General features: G+C 38.7%; 1 protein-coding gene across 2 annotated transcripts in view; it reads right to left on the bottom strand.

The window, feature by feature from the left end:
* Smc5 (structural maintenance of chromosomes 5) overlaps positions 1 to 21476 on the bottom strand; it is a 72780-nt gene that overhangs the window by 23329 nt on the left and 27975 nt on the right. For both annotated transcript variants that reach the window (XM_059259668.1, XM_059259676.1), the window contains exons 9-17: positions 19345 to 19600; positions 17539 to 17693; positions 13125 to 13238; positions 8970 to 9064; positions 7123 to 7255; positions 6045 to 6218; positions 5782 to 5951; positions 2555 to 2678; positions 2013 to 2135 (exon numbers count right to left, since the gene is read on the bottom strand). In XM_059259668.1, the coding sequence (XP_059115651.1) occupies positions 2013 to 2135; positions 2555 to 2678; positions 5782 to 5951; positions 6045 to 6218; positions 7123 to 7255; positions 8970 to 9064; positions 13125 to 13238; positions 17539 to 17693; positions 19345 to 19600 (1344 nt within the window). The remainder of the gene's footprint in view (positions 1 to 2012; positions 2136 to 2554; positions 2679 to 5781; positions 5952 to 6044; positions 6219 to 7122; positions 7256 to 8969; positions 9065 to 13124; positions 13239 to 17538; positions 17694 to 19344; positions 19601 to 21476) is intronic.

Raw genomic sequence — 21476 nt, 5'->3', positions numbered from 1 at the left:
TTTACTCTTTTCAGTAAGTTCTTCAAAGAAGTTTGAGATTCTTAAGTCTAGACAATGCCAGTATTATTAGACTATTCTCTAGTCTGAACAGTCTCTCTCAGTTTCGGCTCTTTTCATACTAGACAGCTGTAGCATGAATCTTAAAAGTTCTTATTAATAAAATCAAACCTGAGGCCAGTTATTGGGGTGAATGCTGGAAGGTCAGAGAGATAGAACAAGCCACAGCTAACCTCACCTGGCCAACTTCTCAGCTGGTCCTGTTTCCTCAAACTGGAAGCTTCTGTGTCCTCATCCCAATGGCTCTCAGCTGAACTGTTGCTAGAAGCCTGAATGCTTAACCAGCCAAGTGCTTAACCAGGCCAAATGCTTCTAGTTTCTGGTCCTCACACCTTATAAACCTTTCTGCTTTCTACCACCACTCCCTGGGATTAAAGGCTGCTTTCTGGGATTAAAGGCGTGAGTCACCATGCCTGGCTGCTTCCAATGCAGCCTTGAACTCACAGAGATCCACAGGGATTTCTGTCTCTGGAATGCTAGGATTAAAGGTGTGTGCTAACATTTTCTAGCCTAAGTATCTTGTGGCTTTTCTGTTCTCTGACCCCAGATAAGTTTATTAAGGTACACAATATTTTGGGGAACACAATACCACCAAAGACAGCTGAGCTTTCCATGGTTAAAGGGGCCTCATCTCTTTAGAGAAGAGTGCCCAGTGGCAGTTTGATTTGGGGGTTCTCGATAACATCAGGCTAGTTTTGACATTCCTACTGACTTGTGTTGCCCCATTGTATTCTGGAGTTCTCAGGTGGAAATGAAGAATGTGATTAGTCTTTGAAAATGAGTGTCAAGAGATCATTTTTTATTCAAGAATTCCTTGGATCACACCTGAGTATATTTTAAGGGAGTAAACTCAGGATGTTAGTGGGCAATGTCAGAAAGACTAACCTTATAGTTAGAGAGTTTTGAACCATATGACATCAGCATTTACCATGACTTCTCAAATTTAAAACAGGAGGTCTGGAGACTGAGTACAATCACCTGGCTAATGATGCAACTATGCCCATGTAATAGAAACTCAACAGAAATCCTGCAGCGTGGTGCAGCATCCTGGCTGGTAAGCACAAGGAATCATCGGGACAGTGACACACTACAACTCCTCATGAGCAGGGCACTGAGACTCCTCTCAGGACCCTCTCAGATGTTGTTCTGTATGTCTCATTATGATAAAAGTGTTGTTCAGAGTTCTGTGCTCTTCTAGTGCATTACCCACCACAAAGGGGCCATAGAAAACCAGGGTTTTGTAGCAGATGGTCACAGGTACAGATGGTCTAGGTTCCTTGAATTTATAGCCAGTGAATTAAGAAAGAGTGGTCTACAGAAGTATTCCTTATAAACTGTCCAATGTGATGCTAACTGTATGTGGTTAGTATCAGAACAGGACTGTAGGACATCGACAGGGATTCCTCAAAGTTCAGTTCTGTCACTGCACAAGTTGTCCTATTTTTGAGAAAGGAATTTGGACATTAAAAAACTAAGTAACAACAAAAACAAAAACGAAAATGAAAAATAACTGTCACCATCTCCTTGATGCTATATCTTTAGAATTAAGTTTGTGTATTCCCTACTTCTTAACAATTTTATTACTCCACTGCCAAATATTAAAGTTAAGGTTAAACTGTTGTGATAATCCATCCACTCTTACACATTTCAAGTACTGCTCCCTTATTAACAAAATGTATTTTATTTTATTAATAATGATTATTATTATGTCTGAGAGCACAGGTATACACACTAATAACTCTGTGGAGTCAGCTCTCTCCTACCTTTCCTGGGTTCTGGAGATTGAACTTCGGTCAGTGCCATTATGTGGCAAGCACTTACTGGCCTCTAAAATTTAAATCATATAGGATACAACAACTGCACATTACAAATGATAGTATGTGATGTATACTTCAAACTGGTTTGAGGATGGACTCAAAAAAAAAAAAAAACCAACAAAGACCAACATTTATTACCTCTGTGACACGCAGCTGTGAAGATGATGCCATGTAATCTGCTTCTAATTTGTTCTTCTCAGAGATCACTGTAGTATTCTGAAGAATCAAATCCACTTTCTGTATATGCAAAGAAGTGCAAATCTACGAGCAAACAACCCATAAGAATTTTCTTTTTATGTTGCCTAAGCTTTACAACTATGAAAAATGCCAGTTTTTTTTCAAAACTAAATTATGAATCATGAAAAATTAACATCTTCCTACTGTGATTGACTGACATCTCCATCAAATAGTTCATATAAAACTACTTAAAAAAGGTAATTTCCTATATATTTAAGTCATCTGGAAGAAAATAATTTAGCTTAATAAGTAACTTTTAAAATTCTCTGTAAGCATTAAAACTTAAACAAGCTGAAACTAATCATAAAAATCTCTTGCTTATTATTACTAAAACAGAAAAACACTTAAGAGATGATTTCCCACAAAATCCTGTAAAAATTACTAAATTTTAGTATCTAGCAATATTTTTTTTTTAAAATGTCAAAATTAAGAAGCTGTCTTACCTTGACTAGGCTTGTTAATTCAGTAACAAGTTTTGCTTTCTGAACATTTATTTCTTTGATTTTGGTACTTGCTTTTCGCTCTTCCTCTTCCAGATTGCAAGTATCTTGTTCCATCAGCCTTATACTGTACGACAGACACACATAAAGATGGAGAGATCAGAGCTAAACACAGGATCAAGTCCAAAGCCTTAAGTCCCCTGAAGCTTTCGGAGTTATATAGTAATAATAAGCAAAAGTATAAATGTTAGCTCCTAGATTAAGCATCTCTTAATGCAAATCACTCAGGATCAAAACATATTGTATAGTTCTATGACTAGCACAGTCTAGTGTCAGGAATGGTGCTGATGTAGGCTATGGAGGCAGAAACGGAGCTTGAATTGCCCCTTTCTTATTCATTGATAAGGAGAACTTGATAAGGAGCTTAAGCTTTTTCATCTATAAACTGAAGATGATAAAATTTCCTCCCGCTGAATTTTGGAGAAAAAACACATAACATAGCATAATATCTGGCCCAGAATTTATTTATTAATATAAGCTGTTACCACATTGTTCATGAAACACAATCCTTAAGCAGGTAGAGCTGATCCATAGGTAAAAACAGAAGAAAAATCAACCCAGGGTTGGGAATGTAGCTCCACTGGTGGAGTGCTTGCCCAACAAAGCATAAAGACTTGGACCCAATCCCTGTAGCAGCATTAATCAGGAGTGGTGATGAGGCAAAGGCAGGAAAATCACAAGTTTAAGGTCACACTCTGCTACACAGCAAGTGTGAGGCCAGCCTGAGCTACATGCGCTAAACCTTGCCCCCATGTAAGAGTCCTAAAATTATCATTAAAATAATTTTATAAATTAAGAAACAAAGGTTTGAAAAGTAAATCACCTAAGATTATGGATATTAAGTGGTAGGGTAAGTTTAACACCAACTTGGTGTCCATGGTCTTTCCACTAAACCATGGTGACTCCAAGGGGCTCAAAAAAGGGCAGAAGTAGTAATAAACAAGAACCATCAAGAACAGGGGATGGTGTACAAGGAAGAGTTGCTGCAGAGAAAAACAAGATTCTGAATAATTATGAAAGCTGGTCTTAGGAAGCACAAGGTTGGAGGCCAGCAAGAAATTTTTAAAAAATAAAAATAAAAAAAGGTTTTTGCAATAGTATTTTGGATGAACTACATAAAAAGTCCAACCATTACCCCAGAAGTACAAAATGTAGAAAGAACATGAATAAAACATTTTGGCTGGTAACTGGCAAAATGTCATTTTTGCTGTCATTGTGTTGCAAAAATGATTAGATTTTTCAAAAGAAAAGTTTTCAGCAATAGATCCAACAGTAAAGCTTAAATGGTTTATCAACAATTGAAAATAGGATTAAACTCACATCACCAGGGAGGCTACCTGGAAAACAGGACCCCAAGAAAGACACGGGGATCGCCCAATGACAGAGAAATGGAAGAGATCTACATGAACAGCCTGGACATGAGTAGGGGTAATGAAGGGCGAGGGTCGAGGGAAAGAGAGCTTGGGGGAGCGGGAGATCCCAGCTGGATCAAGAACAGAGAGGGAGAACAAGGAATAGGAGACCATGGTAAATGAAGACCACATGAGAATAGGAAGACGCAAAGTGCTAGAGAGGCCCACAGAAATCCACAAAGATACCCCCACAACAGACTGCTGGCAATGGTCGAGATACAGCCCGAACTGACCTACTCTGGTGATGGGATGGCCAAACACCCTAATTGTCGTGCTAGAAACCTCATCCAACTACTGAGGGATCTGGATGCAGAGATCCATGGCTAGGCCCCGGGTGGAGCTCTGGGAGTCCAATTAGCAAGAATGAGGAGGGTTTATATGAGCGAGAATTGTTGAGACCAAGGTTGGATAAAGCACAGGGACAAATAGCCAAATGAATGGAAACACATGAACTATGAACCAATGGCTGAGGGGTCCCCAACGGGATCAGGCCCTCTGAATGGGTGAGACAGTTGATTGGCTTGATCTGTTTGGGAGGCATCCAGGCAGTGGGACCGGGTCCTGTGCTCATTGCATGAGTCGGCTGTTTGAAACCTGGGGCCTATGCAGGATCGCTTGGCTTGAACTGGGAGGAGGGGACTGGACTTGCCTGGACTGAGTCTACCAGGTTGATCTCAGTCCGCGGGGGAGGCTTTGCCCTGGAGGAGATGGGAATGGGGGGTGGGCTGGGGGAAGGTGAGGGGGGCGGGAGGGGGGAGAACAAGGGAATCTGTGGCTGATATGTAGAACTGAATTATATTGCAAAATTAAAAAAAATAATAAAATAAAATAAAAATAGGATTAAAATGAAGGATTAAAGGTGATAAACAAGGCCAAAAATTGAAAAAAAAAACCCAGAAAAGCTATTTGCTGAAAAAAAAAAAGTTTAAAAACCAAGAAAAATGTCCTAACATACTTTGTTTTCCTCTTTAAAAATGTATTTTTTACTTTCCCATTTCTTTGAATCTAAATTTATTTTCTGAGAAATTAGTATGACAACTGCATTCACATCATTTCTACATTCCTCCCTCCCTCACTCCCAACTACTCTATGCCCCCTCCCTCTCAAATTCACGATTTATTATCATGTCTCTCTGTGTATGAGAGTTCATTTAGTGGTTTTCATATGTACATGTATTCAAGGCTGACCACTTGGATTAGATAACCTATCAGGAAGCTCTTCCCCAGAGAAAACTGATTCCCCATCTCTCAACAGCCATTGACTGCTTGTAGCTCTTTATCTATGGTGGGTCTGGTGAAATGCCCTCAGTCTATGTTGGCATGTTTAGCAGGCCAGCAAAATATCCTCAACAGTGCAACAGTAGCACTTTCATCTTGGGGTTAACCAATAGCTTTCTACTTGGACTTAAGGCCCACTCAATAGGCCGTATTTCACATCTGGTATCATAACCCTAGTCAATTACCCATGGCTGGAGATGTCACAGGCCCTAGGAAAGAACCTACAACTGCCATTTTCCTGTACCAATATAATTTCTAACTGTATTCTGAACATTTATATTCACAGGCATTAAATGGGTCAAAGGATTGAAAAGAAAACACTTTGGTCTGACTGCCATTGCCCTATGGACCACAACTGTAATTTGAGCATTAACATTAAAACTTTAGAAATTACTATGAACTGTCGCTGACCTTACAGGATTGAACCAGTAGGCACGCACGCCGTGTTTCGTTAAACTCCCCACCCAAAGCTACAAGATACCTTCCAAGCTTAGAGCTGATTTTCTGCTCCAGTTGTCTTTTTTTGGTTTTTCTTTCAAGAAGCTCCTTCTTCTTCAGTCTCAGCTCATTGTCTTTGAGCTCAAGATGCTTGTTTGTGTCACGCAAGGCCACCAATCCTGACTCCACTACTTCCAATTTTCTATTAATTTCCTATGGGATATGCAAATTGTTAACACAAACTTTTCAAGTTCTAAAGCATTAAAACCCAGCCAATAATTTAGTAACTATATGCAGTGAACCAACCTTCAGTTGTTCTTCCAAGTGTCTTCTTTGCTCTAGATCCACAGTGACGGTGAGGAACTGTGCTACTTTCAGGGATGTGTTACTAGAAATAACTTTATTTGAATAGAAAGAAGTTTTTAACACATATTTTTCTTCTGCTGTATAAATTTGTTTTAATCGAGTTTCTTGTATTACCTATAACAAAAAGTACATGAACATTCTAATTAAAAACTATGATACATGCTTTAAAGGACTAAAAAAATAAAGAACATAAACCAGGAGAATTCTAGAAGACCAATATACCAGACTTAAAATAACACTACCTAACCAATATCTCTAAAATGTGATAAATGTTCTGGAAACAACATAAAGGAGGAAAATGAAGAGAACTACAGGTAGGCCTGTAATTGAGTCTTAGTTCACACACAGTATAAAATCATAAACTTTATGTTTGAAAAACAAACAGTCTAAGCTGGGCATGGTGGTGCACAACTGTAATCCCAGCATTTGGGAGGCTGAGAAAGAAGATTAAGGAATTCAAGACCAGACTTAGCTACACAGTAATTTAAGGAAAGCCTGCCAACATGACATTCTGTCTCATAAAACAAAAACAAAACAAACAACAACAACAAACCTCTCACAATAAAAAGAAAAGCCTGTTCTAAGAGAGATTTGTTCTGTCCTTGCTTACAAAAAACTTTAAGGATTTATTTGCTAAGAAAATAATCCTATGAAAAGTGGCCATTTGTTTATTGAGACAGTCTTAAATAAAAGCTTTAAGAAAGTGAAAGCTTACCAGAATAGACCTATATCCCAGTCTACCATTCTACTGTACACTTGAAAGATAATATGATCTAGAGTGCAATATTTTTAAAGATTAAATCATCATATACACATCAAGTAAGGCAGAATAAGCTAAGAGCATTCAGGCTTTCCAAGTTTTAACTTTACTTAATTCTTCTAAAAAATAAAAGTATTTATTAATTTGTTTTGGGTAACTCCATCACTTCTGTTATAAAATATTAGGTAATAGTCCCAGTTTTATGTCCTACTACAACTGTTAAATAAAAAGAGAGTTTCTACATCTTTACTTTCTTACCCGTTCAATTCTTTCTCGGGTTCTTTCAGTTCCCACAGGAACTTCATGAATATGATACTGGCAGCAAAGGTAACTCATCACAGGATCAGGTGCATCAAACAGCTCTCGCAAATATGAAAAAAAGCCATACTGTCTGAAAAGAAAAGGACCAATTTAAAATACTACTTTAAAAACCTGATTACTAGGCTACGGAGATGGCTCAGCAGATGAAATGCTTGCCTTGCAAGTACAATAAAAAAGTCTGGGTGCTGTGGACTGGAGTTCAAACCCCACGATCCATACAAAATCTCCAGGAAAGGTGGCATTGGCTTATTATTCCAACGGGGAGGTGGAGACAGTGGATCACTGGGGCCTAAAGTAACACGGTCTACCCTACTTGGTAAGTTCTAGGACAGTATGAGACTTTGTCTTTTCTCTCACTCCACAAAAAAAATTTGAGGAGAAAAAAGTATGAGAAATGGTATCAGAGGTTGTCTTCCACATACAGGAACACACATATGTGCACTCACAGACATACGGCCTGATTGTTGACAGTAGTCAATAAGCACTAAGTCAAAGACAGTGTGGTGGTCTGAATGAGAGGTGGCCCCCACGGGCTCACGTGTGAACACTTGGTCCCCAGTTGGCAGAACTGTTTGGGAAGGATTAGGAGGTGTGATCTTACTGGAGGAGGTGTCATTGGGGGTAGGTTTTGAGGTTTTGGAAGCCGACACCAGGCCCAGTTTCTCTCTGCTTTGTGCCTGTGGATCAGATGTGCGTTCTCAGCTACTGCTCCAGTGCCATGCCTGCCTGCCAGGTGCCACACACCCCACCACATTGGTCATGGATTCTATTAATTCTCTGAAACTGTAAGCAAGCCCCTAATTAAATTCTTTTTTTAAAGTTGTTTTTGCCATGTGTCTCTTCACAGCAATAGAAAAGTAATTAAAGCTGGAGGTAGTGGCACATGCCTTTAATTTCAGCACTTGGGAGGCAGAGGCAGGTGGATCTCTGTAAGTTCAAGGCCAGCCTGGTCTACACAGTGAGTTCCAGACAAAGCTACACAGTGAGACCCTGTCATGAAACAACAGCAAAACAAACAACAACAACAACAACAAAAAAAAAAAAACAAAGAAAGAAAAGTAACTAAGATACATTTTAATAATGGTAGAGAAAAAAGCTTTTTATATTTTAAAATCACTTGTGCTATTTTCTTCCTTGCTGCTAAGCTTAAGCCTTTTGTGATTACAATTTTTTTTTTTACAAACTATCTTTTTCTGTTCCTGTTCTTAATTTCTTAAATTAAGAATGTCTAGTTATATCCAGAGATTAGATATTTACATATAACTGTATAAAACTGCATTTCTTTACATTTAGCCGTTACAGATATTATTACTATTATTATTATTATTAATTTTCCTGACTCAGGGTTTCTCTATTTAAGAGCCCTTGCTGTCCTGGAACTTGCTCTGAAGATCAGACTGGCCTCGAACTCACAGAGATCTGCCTGCCTTTGCCTCTCAAGTGCTGGGATAAAGCATATGCCACCACCACCCGGCACAGAAATTATTTTTACATTAGAAAATGATTCATTACTTCCTATTTCCAATGGCTAACCTATGTCTTTTACTTCTAGTAAAAGATATGTAGTATGTTTCTTTAACTAATCTAATACTGTTCTAATTTGAAAAATCACCTGTATGAAACATGAAACCTGGCACATTCCTAAGTGTGAACTTTTCTGCTTAGACTTCAGCAGATCACCTAAGACAGACTAATACAGCTTATACCAAACACTATATGAAGAATTAAAAATCACTTAAAATTATTCAGTGTTCAAATTAGTTCTAATAATACTTTCAACTTACTTTAACTCATTCAGAGATCTTGAAGGTGCTTTGTCTGCATATGAAATCTTGGGAGCAATAACAGCGTTTACTCTTAACTTCTTATTGTCACGAACCTAAATCAATAATAAGAGACAATATTAATTACCATGTGCTTAGTTGAAATAATTTCTAAAGTCACCATACTCCCACTGGCATTGCTAGGATGATCAGCAATTTAAGCAAAGCATTCATTATCTTTTATTTTTTCCCTTTAACTTTACTCCCCACAAATTCAATATGAGCCAGAGATCCATGGCTAGGCCCCGGGTGGAGCTCTGGGAGTCCAATTAGCAAGAATGAGGAGGGTTTATATGAGCGAGAATTGTTGAGACCAAGGTTGGATAAAGCACAGGGACAAATAGCCAAACGAATGGAAACACATGAACTATGAACCAATGGCTGAGGGGTCACCAACTGGATCAGGCACTCTGAGTGGGTGAGACAGTTGATTGGCTTGATCTGTTTGGGAGGCATCCAGGCAGTGGGACCGGGTCCTGTGCTCATTGCATGAGTTGGCTGTTTGAGGCCTGGGGCCTATGCAGGATCGCTTGGCTCGGCCTGGGAGGAGGGGACTGGTTCTACCTGGACTGAGTCTACCAGGTTGATCTCAGTCCTCGGGGGAGGCTTTGCCCTGGAGGAGGTGGGAATGGGGGGTGGGCTGGGGAGAAGGTGAGGGGGGCGGGAGGGGGGAGAACAAGGGAATCCATGGCTGATATGTAGAACTGAATTGTATTGCAAAATAAAAATAAAAAAAAAATTCAATATGAGCTTTTCTACTTTATGGGTTTCTCTGCTTTTGGTTTTTCTGCTCAAGACGAGGTCTTACTTATTCTGTGGACAGGAACTCACTATGTACCCCAAGTTGGCCTCAAACTCACAATCTTCTGCCTCAGCCTCTCAAGGGCTGGGATTACAGGTATGTGGCCTTACACCCATCTGAGAGTGCATTTCTTTCAGAAATATGTACCGAATTTTCAGATGAAACAGAATGTTTGGAACTGGCTTCAAAGTATATAGATAGCAGTTATACTTTCATTAATAATTCTTGGCAGGATCCTGCCAAGTGAGAAGCTTCACAATACTCGAATCTGTTTCAATCTTTGGCTGATTCTTCAACTGAAAATGCATAGAAAATTTTCAGTGGACCATGAGAAGGCAGCAAACAGAAGTAGGAGGGGGCGCTGAACAGGAGGGCCAGGGAGATGGCTCAGTACACAAAGTGCCTGTCATGAGTTCATACCTAATACTCACATAAAAGCTGGGTAGGGCAGCATGTATCTATAACTAAAGCACTGGGTAGGTACAGAGACAGGAGGATCCCTACAGCTTATTAGCCAGTCAACCTAGCCAATCAGTAAGTTCCACATTAAGCAAGAGACTCTGTTTCAAAAAATAATGTGGAGTTTCCTATGACTGGATTTCCATAATTCTGTATCCACTGCAAGCACAATTTTTTTAATAATAAAATTTATTTATTCTATGTGTTTTTTACATCATCTATCTTGATTCAATTCATTCCCCATCCCTTCGCATCCACCCTCCACACCTGCACCTCACTTCCAATAAAATAAAATTCAGGAGAAAAAAAGAAGAAAATAAAATGAGAAAAATTAAAAAAAGAGGGGGAGGGTTTAAAAATTTCATCATAGAAGCTGCAGTGTGACCCAACAAGTCACACCATATACTCCTTGGTCCATACATCTCTACTTTCAAGTGTTCATTGCAAGGAATCATTCGTCTGGTTCAAGGTCCCTCGTCTATGGGTCTATTGGGCTGCCCTGGCGAGGTGCAGGGCCTGTTCTCTGGAGTGTCATTGCAAGCACTTTTATATCATGTAATAAACCAAAAAAACCTCTGATGGAAAAAAAAAAATTATGTGGATGGAAAGAGGAAGACACAAGATGGTGACCTCTGGATTCCACATGCTATGCCAACACACACACACACACACCCTTCAGTTGCTAACAGTTTGAAGTTTGAGTCCAATTAAGTTCACTGCTAGTCAGTCTCTTCAGAAGGTAACTGACCCTAGGGGTATGATCTGCAACTCTAGTGAACAATAAAATTCTTATGTATGAAAATTAAATGCTATCATAGCTAAGAGAAAAAGCAGTCAGAAACTGACCTCACAGGAACACAAATGTCAGATTTAGCACACACAAATTTTAAAGTAGTTAAGCTTGTTCAAGAAAACTATTACCATACTGAATAAACAGATAGCCAACCCTAGTGGACATAGTAAACAAACAGATTTTAATAGAAACTCTAGATAAATAAAATGCAATATCTAAAATAAAGAATTCACTCATGGAAAAGGGTTAGTGTATAGCATATATAAATAACAACAAACCAAGAAAAAGTGGAACATCAAGAAAACAAACAAGCCATTTTAAAACATGAGGCATGAACTAAGCAGAGTTCCCAAAGGTGAAACAAAGAGCCGAGAAACACAGAAACCCTCACACCCTCAGCCATCTGGGAAATGTGAATTAAAGTTACTCTGAGATTTCATCTTATCCCAGTCAGGATGGCAAAGATCAATAAAACAAAGAATGGCTGTGATGGATAATCTTGGTTGGATCATTGAGGTCAGAAGACCCACCCTAAATCTGGACCACACCTTCTGGTGGCAGCCCACACGAAAGGACATGGAAGAAGGAAGCTGTGCTTTCTGTCTGCTTGCCCTTGCTCTCACTGGCAACTTCTTCTATCCTAGCCATTCCTTTGCTAGTGTTAGAACCTACTTCTTTGGGATTCCAACATGGACAGAAAACTTGCAGGTGTATAGAACCTCCCTGGGACTCCAGCACCAGACTGGGATTGCTGAGAAATCTAGTCTGGTGGACTGAACAACTACTGGATCTTCGGTTTTTCCATCAGGAGACAGTATTATTGGACTACTTGGACTATAAGCTACTCTAGTAAGTCCCTTTCATATGTATGCATGTTCATTCCATCAGTTCTGATTCTTAGCTAATCTTGACTAATACAACAGCACATGTTGGCAAAGATGTGGGGCAAGAACACATAATTCATTGATAATGGACTAAGCCTCTGAATTGTAAGCCAGCCCCAGTTAAATGTTTTTCATTATAAGAATTGCTGTGGTCTGAGTGTCTCTTCACAGCAACAGAAACCCCAACTAAGACAGGCCATAAAGCATACATTTAACAAAAGATATGTAAAAAATACATTGGAGCTGGGTGGTGGTGGCGCACACCTTTAATCTCAGCACTCGGGAGGCAGAGGCAGGTGGATCTTTTTGAGTTCACGGCCAGCCTGGTCTATGGAGTGAGATCCAGGAAAGGTGCAAAGCTGTACAGAGAAACCCTACCTCAAAAAATCAGAAAAAACCCCAAAAACCAAAAAACATTGGGCTGGGGAAAGGGCTTAAGGGATAAAGTGTGTGCCTTGTAAGCACAAGGATAGAGTTTGATCCCCAGAGCCCATATAAAAAGAGGGAGGGCAGGCGTGCACACTTGTAATCCCAGTGTGGAGGAGGTGGAGATAGGCAGATCTCTCAGACTTCGCTGGCCAGCCAGCCTACTCTAACTGGTAAGCTCTAGGTGAGTAAGAAATTTGGTCTTAAACAAACAAACAAACAAACAAACAAACCCAAAAAAACAAACCAAACCAAAAAACCATCTCCACCCCAACAGGATTAAAAACAAACAAACTCAAACCTGAACCTTTTCCATACTGCAAAAGAGAAAACAATGTTGACACAAGTAGAATGGAGGAGTTTCAGTTGTGATGGACATACTAACTTTTTTTTTTTTAAAGATTTATTTATTTATTATATATACAGTGTTCTGCCTGCATGTGTCCCTGCAGGCCAGAAGATGGCGCCAGATCTCATTACAGATGGTTGTGAGCCACCATGTGGGTGCTGGGAATTGAACTCAGGACCTCTGGAAGAGCAGTCAGTGCTCTTAACCACTGAGCCATCTCTCCAGCCCGACATACTAACATTTTAAAACTTCTCTCAGGTCACTTTACATTAACAAACTGAGGAAGTGTATTGAGGATAAGGAAGATGATATTTTTTCAGAGAATACAGAAGATTATAAACCCACAAAGGAGAAAATCAGAAGGTGCCTTGTCAATCATAACATATTGCTGGTTACTACTTACCTCTCTGAGGAAAATCTCCATATCTTCTTGACTTTCAAACACAAAGGCTCTTAAGTCATTTGATGAAATATGATTTTCAACATATTTTGCATTTTTATTATCTTTCATATTAATCTAAAAAAGGGAAAAATTAGTTTTTCTGAAACCCATTGATAATATTAGAGTGTATGCACATACATCTTGGATTTGACTAGATTAAATTTACTGCTAAGTAATTTCAAAACATTTCATTTGTTACTCAGAACAATCACATGAGGCTCTGCTGCACAATGAGTTTTCAATTATCTTAGATACAGCTTTAGTTTCCTTCTGCTTAACTCACTCAAGTTGGAGACTGCTACCCACAAATACAAACAGCTCCTATATTTCCCCAAACTTAGTACTTTTCTTCTCAATCTTCAAAAACACTTCCTATTATACTTGGCAATAGCTTATAGGTACAAAACCATACTTTAAGACACGTGGAAAAAACTTGTTATGTCAATCAGCTATCGGAGCCCTCAAGAAGTCAAAGGTTTGCATCACTACAACATACACTTAGTTACTTGGGGTTTTGATTTTTTTTCCCTACTATGTGATTCTACCTGCAGTTCATTATGTGGCTTGTGCTGTAGGCCTCAAACTTGTGGTCCTCTCTTACACCAACCTCATAGGTACTGGTATTATAGGCACAGACTACCACACACAACTTTTACTAACATGTCAAAAAATATTTACTAATTAGACACTACAGCACAAGTGGCTCAGTTCTATGAAAGATATTAAAACAGGTAAAGGGAGACTGTCTCAAGAATATTAAATCTTTATAACAGATGAATGAGCAAAATGCAAAGCAAAGCACCATACAGCGAACACTGAATCTATTAGATTTCACAGGAGAGCTAGATGAAAGACAAGGTATTCACACAGGATGTTCTATCATGAAACATGCTATTTTTAACCAGGGCTCTAGTCTGGTGATATAGCTTAGTGGGAGAGCACTTGTTTACTACATAATAGGCCCTAGATTCAATTTCCAATATTGCTTAAAAAAAAAAAAAGAGATAATATAGTTTTTTTAAAAAAAGGTTTATTATATAAACATTGGTCAATACTATTCTCTAGAAAACATCAGCAGTGTAGAAAAATGGGAATGCATAGACAATAATCTCTGTAAGATACAATTATCCAAGCACACACTCTGGTGTCTGTCATTTCACACTTTTTCTTTTCATATTTAATTACTTTATTGGAAGTGCAAATGAATGAAAATGTAAGCTGATGTTCACTTCAACTTTTAGACTGGACAAAAATAATTGCTCTGGATGAGCCAGCATAGGATTTGGTTCTCAAGTTTTTCCAGGGTGTATTTATTAGAAGTATCTTTCCATTTGAGAACCAAAAGCCCTCATCTTGTGTAGAGAGTTCATTCCATGGCCATTCAATTCTCTGAAATCTCACAAATAGTCATTCTGGTCACTAGCCAGTTTGTGCCATTCTAACAGTGGATAATTTATCCTTTTTTCCAGGGATAATGCATATCCTCAAGTAAAATTTATCCAACATATTAGTTCATCTTCCTGTTTCTTAAAATCCTGCTCCTTTCTTTCTGGTATTTAGTGGAAACTAAACTTTTAAAAGAATTTTAGAGTTACACCTTCACAAAGGAGTAAGATACAGACTGGAAAGTAGAGCAGATACCACTCTTGCGATCATCTAGTTGATGTAGTCTCCTGTTTCACATTTTTTAAATGAAAAATTTCTATATACCCTATTCAACCTACTTTATAATTCATTAACATGTCATAAACTCATTCATTTATTATTAGACCTAACCTATAGCTTTGTTTATGTGTATGCATGTATACAGGTTCATATACATTTGTATAAGTAGAGGACAGAGGACAATCATTATTGTTCCTCATCTGCCATCTACCTTGTTTTGTGAGGTAGGATCCCCTGCTGGCCCGGTATTCACCAAGAAGGCTAGAATGGCTGGCAGAGAACCCCAGTGAGCCATCTGCTTCCACCTCCCTAGTGCTAGGATTATGAGCACACCAGCATGGTTGGTTTTTTTACATGGGTTCTGGGGGATCAAATTCAGTTCTTTGCAAGCACTTTACCAAATGAACTATCACCCCAGCCCCACAACAGTATTTTAATGGTTGAACTGTATTCCATTGTGAAAATAAAAGGTGACTATCTTACCTATCAGTATCTTTATGAATTTTCTTCATTATGCATATTACTGTGTTAATATAAAGTACAGTTGTTATTATAAATATTACTTTGAGAATAATATCTGTAAATCTTTTCCACATTTCTCCAATTCTAGAATGGAGTCATTAGAAATAAATCACAGAAACAGAACAAGTTATATGACTAACACTTTCAATGTATATATTCTTAACTTGCCAATGTAGGTTCATTTTCAAGTAGACTTAAGGGTTAGGTAAGTGTACATATAAATACGAAGGGAAAGCGAAGTAAGAAAAGTGAAAAGTCGAACAGGGACAGAGTGGGAGAGCAAGGAAAGAGATCCCATGATAAATGAAGACATCATGGGAACAGGGAGAAACAGGGTGCTAGGGAAGTTCCCAGAAATCCACAAGGATGACCCAATCTTAGACTACTAGCAATAGTCAAGAGGGTGCCTGAACTGGCCTACTCCAGTAATCAGATTAGTGAATACCCTAACTGTCATCATAGAGCCTTCATCTAGTAATTGATGGAAGCAGATGCAGAGAACCATGGCCAGGTGCCATCCAATGGATGAGAGAGAGGAGGGATTGTATGAGCAAGGGACATTGAGATCATGGGAAAATGTACAGAGACGGCCAGCCAAACTAGTGGAAACTCATGAACTGTGGACCAACAGCTGTGGAGCCCCCATGGGACTGGACTAGGCCCTCTGGATACTCAAAACAGTTGTTTAGCTTGAACTGTTTGGGGGGCCCCCAGGCACATGGATCAGGATCCATCCCTGGTGCATGAGCAGGTTTTTTGGAGCTCAGTGCCTATGGTGGGACACCAGCCTTGGTGCAGGGGGGAGGGGCTTGGACCTGCCTCAACTGAATGTACCAGGCTCTGCTGACTCCCCATGCGAGACCTTGCCTTGGGAGAGGTGGGAATGGGTGTGTGTTTTGGGGAGGACGGCTGAGGGGGTAGGAGGAGGGAGGAGAGGGAGATCTGTGGTTGGTATGTAAAATAAATAGGAAATTTCTAAATAATAAAAATAAAAAAAAAGTGAAAAGTCACTACATGAAGGCTGGAAAAGTAGAATACATTTTTTTTTATCTTAAATACTTAGATGTTCTTAAGAATGTAAATATACTCCAACTAGTGATGTGACCTGGGGATGAGCTATGTAGTTAAGATAATCAGATGACAAATCTGGTTAAGTTCTGAACTATTACTGGACTGATTTTTTTAAAAAATGTGTAAGTAATCACATGCATTATAACTTATAGCAAGGATTTTTTTTCAGTCCACAGCAGATCAAAACAATGAGAATACACTAAATATAAATTCTCTTCTTAATTTTGGAAAAATATTCTCTTTGCTGTTGTTTCTGTTTGGTTTTGGCGTACAAGGTTTTACTATGTAACCCAGGCTACAATGGAACTTGTCATGTAGCTGAGGCTAGCATCAAACTCTAAATCCTCCTGCCCCAGCCTCTTGAGAGCTGCGGTTATAGGCACATGCAACTGTGAAGAAAAGAATGTATTATGGATATGGATTTAACTAATGTCAGATATAATACGAATTAAATCTATGCTATTCTTAATAAAGTATAAGTTAGAGGAAATAGGGCTTGTCATGAATTCTGCAAAGATCTATTAAAATTTTTCAAAAAAAAAAGTACCTAGAAAAAATAATTCTTTGGTTATTTTGGGGGCAGGTTCTAATCTTATTTATCTATATCTAGTATATCACCATTAAGAAATGTGTTTTCTTACTCTTACATCCCTTTAAAAAGCCAAATTAATCACCTGATAGTTTGATGGAAATTATTCTATTAAACTTATGACCAAATTTCACTAAATTATTTGCTATAGATTTTCTATTCCTGATGACCCAGTCATCAACACTATCAATTATTTTTATATCAATTACTTGCTTCAGTTACAAAATCCTCAGACAGCTTTTATAAGAGATGATTTTCTTGCTTGTCAAACATCGCTTTCAACATTTTTTTTTTCTTTTTTTGGAGACAGGGTTTCTTTGTGTAGATTTTGGAGCCTGTCCTGGAACTCACTATATAGACCAGGCTGGCCTCGAACTCACAGAGATTTGCCTGCCTCTGCCTCCTGAGTGCTGGGTATTAAAGGTGTGTGCCAGCAACACCTGGCAGGCCTACTTATAGCAACAAAAATCTACGACTATCCCAATAGTAAAACAAACCGATATTACAAAAATGAATGAAACTTCTTACCGTGAGCATTATGGGCTCACAGACTCTTTGCTTAAACCTATCTCTGTTATTTCTCAGCCACAAGACTGCATCGTATGTGTCCCGGTACCGCTGTCTCAGCTTATCTTCCTTTTGATTCATAAGATTGTCAAAACGTATGATGTGATCACCCACACCTAAAATTGGAAGGAAAAGTATCATTTCTCTGAAAACATTAGTATGTCAACCTGTAAACAATACAGAATATCTTAAGTCTAGAGGTTATAAATACCAGCCAGGAAAAATCTTCCAAAATCTTTCTAAAATCACTGAACACCTAAGATAAAAAGGACCCTGAAGCCATTGAAAACCAGAGCACCTGGGGATAAAAAAGACAAAAAAGAGTAGTTTTTCTAGCAGAAGACAGTGGCAAGGGCCATGAGAATTTTTTTTTCCTGAGAGGAAAAAAGAAAAGGTATTTAGTTCCACCTTTAATGTAGAACTGGATATATAACAAGATCAAGAAAGGGGAATACTAAATTTAAAATGTTCTCAGGTAACACAAAAACACTGAAATTAATTTTCAGCGTCTATTCTTAAACAGATTTACTCAGTGCAGGAGCAGTAGGAGACAAACCCCAGCTGAGGACCATGGAGAAGGCCGTGGAAACAACCTGGTTCAATGGAAGCAGGACAGCAAGATGCAAAATTCAGAAAAACAGTGTGACAAGTAAGTTGGATTTTCCTCTTTCCAGACTGAAGGAACTGCTGGGCTGGTGAAATAGCCCAGTGGATGGAAGTTCTCATTCTGCAAGCCTGAGGACCTCAGTGTGATCCAGGGATCACACGGTGGTAGGAGGAGAAAACCAACTCCAGAAGATTGTCCTCTGACCTCTATGTGTGCCCAGTGGCAACTGTATGCCCAGCTACACAAATATTAACTTCTTTTTAATTTAAAGATAAACTACAACAAATAGTGTTTTCTAAAAAAAGGCAAATTAAAACCCTTAAAAATGTTACCAGTAAAAGGCAATTCAATTATAATGTACCCAGCTGTAAATAAGTTTAGAAGTCTATCTGTTAAGAAAGTACATACACTTACGGTCCCCAGTAAAATTTCATTTTGAAAACAGAAAGCAGAGATAGATAGGAAGGCTTGAATACGAAAAGCAAGAATGGGAGTGCTGCATTAATACCCGAGCATACAAAATGTATACTTGACACCGACAACTATCACAGTAACAAATGTCAGCATTACTAATATAGTCATTTTGAAAATTACAATAAAAAGGAGGTCAGGCGGTGGTGGGGGCACATCTTTAATCCCAGCACTCGGGAGGCAGAGGCAGGTGGATCTCTGTGAGTTCAAGGCCAGCCTGGTCTACAAGAGCGAGTTCTAGGACAACCAGGGCTACACAGAGAAACCCTGTCTGACAAAAACAAACACAGAAAGACAGAGAGAGAGAGAGAGAGAGAGAGAGAGAGAGAGAGAGAGAGAGAGAGAGAGAGAGAGAGAGAGGGAGGGAGGGCGGGCAGGGCATTTTGAGCTAAAATCTACACTTAGAGAAAACAGGAAACTAAGGTCTGTAAAGTTAATTAAGCAGCACTGAAGTATGATGTAATAACAGAAGCAGGAGGGTCGCGGTGAACTGCTAGACTTAAGGAAAGGAAGGAGAGCACCACTTTTCCTGAATCCCTTTCAACTGTATGTACCCAGCATTCAGATCAACAGACTAGAATGGACCAAAGAACTCAAGTTTGAGCTATGAAATCAGTATGAGGGGTGAGATTAGGGGAAATAAGCAAGTCTCCATTTTATAAACTATTCTTTGCCCTCAGGAAACTTACTCCGTTTCTGCTTCTCTAGCATCTCCTTTTCTCTTTGTTTATCAATGATCTCGCCTTCACACAATCCCTTTTCCTCTTGAACTCGCCTCAGATCATTTGTGATAGCATCAATCTGAGGCTGAAGGTTCTCACAGTTCTCTGCAGTCCTGAGCTCATTCTGCAAATCCTCTATCATCCTGCGGGTGTTGCTTATTCTCTTCTGCCGGTCATGTTCTTCATTCTGTTTGACTGTTAAGGCCTGCTGAAGTTCCTTAATCTAACAAAACAAAAGGAGGTTAGTGTCTCAGACTGTTTTCTTCTGTTCTGTTCGGTGTTTGCAGTGACATAGTTTTAAATGGACTAGGGCAGTGGTGTAGTACTTACTGGAAGAGCTGACTTGTCTAGCATACAGAAGACCTAGGATTGGGTCACCACACAAACACACACACACACACACACACACACACACACACACACACACACACACACCCTCTACAAGCACTCCTCTCACTAAGAGGTATACTAGCAGATCACTACCCAGCAGACTACCCGTAATTTGTTCATAAGTGTATCAAAAGTATTTAAGAGCAACTTAAGATAGAGTTAGTGCTGATTAAAATACTTGTTGAATAAAAACATGTAAAACCAGATGCCTAAATGTAACATGAATTTCTAAACAATCTTATTAATAAAAAAACACCCAGAGCCAGATATTGGGGTGAAAACTGAGAGATCAGAGAAGCAGAACAAGCCACAACTAACCTCACCTCGCCAACTTCTCAGCCGATAAGCCTCTGAGTCCTCACCCGAATGAATCTCAGTTGAACAGATGCTAAAAGTCTAAAAGCTTAAAAGCCTCTAGTTCCTAGTCCTCACACCTTATATACCTTTCTGCTTCCTGCCATCACTTCTTGGGATTAAAGGCATGTGTCTTTCCCAAGCAAAACATGAGATCTCAAGTGCTGGAGTTAAAGGTATGTGCCATCATGCCTGGCTGTTTCCAGTGTGGCCTTAAACTCCAGATGGATCTTTGGCTCCAGAATGCTAGGATTAAAAGCATGTGCTACCACTGCCTAACCTCTATGTTTAATATAGTGGCTGTTCTGTTCTCTGACCCCCAGATAAGTTAATTGGGGTATACACTATATCAACCATACCTAAATATTTACAGGAAGAAGATATATACACTATGACCAAAATTAAAAAAGAACTGATACTAATTTTAAGTTCTTACTTTTAAACCAAAACTATTTTCTTTTAACAAAAGTATGTTCTGCCAACAATTTAACACTGAAATTTTAACACTGAAATCATCAATCTTTATATTTAAACTTTTTGACTTATAATCAGCATAAATTATTTTTTAAAATCAGATGTATTGGCTACCACTTGTTGTCAGTAGAATTTAATCAAAATAATAGTTTACCAAAAATATCATTTTCTTTAAGACATATACAAATGGGGGACTGGAAGATGGCTAGTGATTAAGAGCTCTTTCAAAGGTCCTGGGTTTGATTCCTAGCACCCATACGGCAGCTCACACCATCTGTCACTTCAGTTTCAGGGGATCCAGCGCCCTTTTCTAGCCTCTGAGAGCATTAGAAACACACATGGTGCAGACATACAAGGAGGCAAAACACCCATATACATAAAAATCTAAAAAACCCCACACAAACCAAAAAACAAAAAACCAGATATACACAAATGTATACTTCTACATTTAATTTAATTTTATAACAGAATAGTGTTAAAATAAATTTAGCACATTGCATAATCTGTTAACTAGTTTTATTTCTAAGTCACGTTTACTCTTTCTTTTCTCCATTATAAGTTATAAGAAATTAATTATAAAGAATATGGAAAATGCAGATGTGTAATGGAATGTCTTTAAGATTTTATTCTTCTTCAACACCTACTTGCATCTTATTTGTAAAATGTTTGTATTATATGGGATCATTTAAGCTTTACTGATGGCATTTTCACTATCCTCCCCACAGATTCTTGCAAAAATAAAATCTTAACCCCAGTATCATGTCTTGTCATGTGGAAGCATCACACATTAGTCCCCATAGTTAGGAATTTCTTTCTGAAAATTCAGATTTGGTGTTATCAAGAAAATAAAGTAAAATTTGCAAAAAAAAAAAAAGGGCCAA

The sequence above is a fragment of the Peromyscus eremicus genome, chromosome 1, assembly GCF_949786415.1.
Source record: "Peromyscus eremicus chromosome 1, PerEre_H2_v1, whole genome shotgun sequence".
NCBI lineage: Eukaryota > Metazoa > Chordata > Mammalia > Rodentia > Cricetidae > Peromyscus > Peromyscus eremicus.
This window is presented reverse-complemented; position numbering and strand designations above follow the sequence as displayed.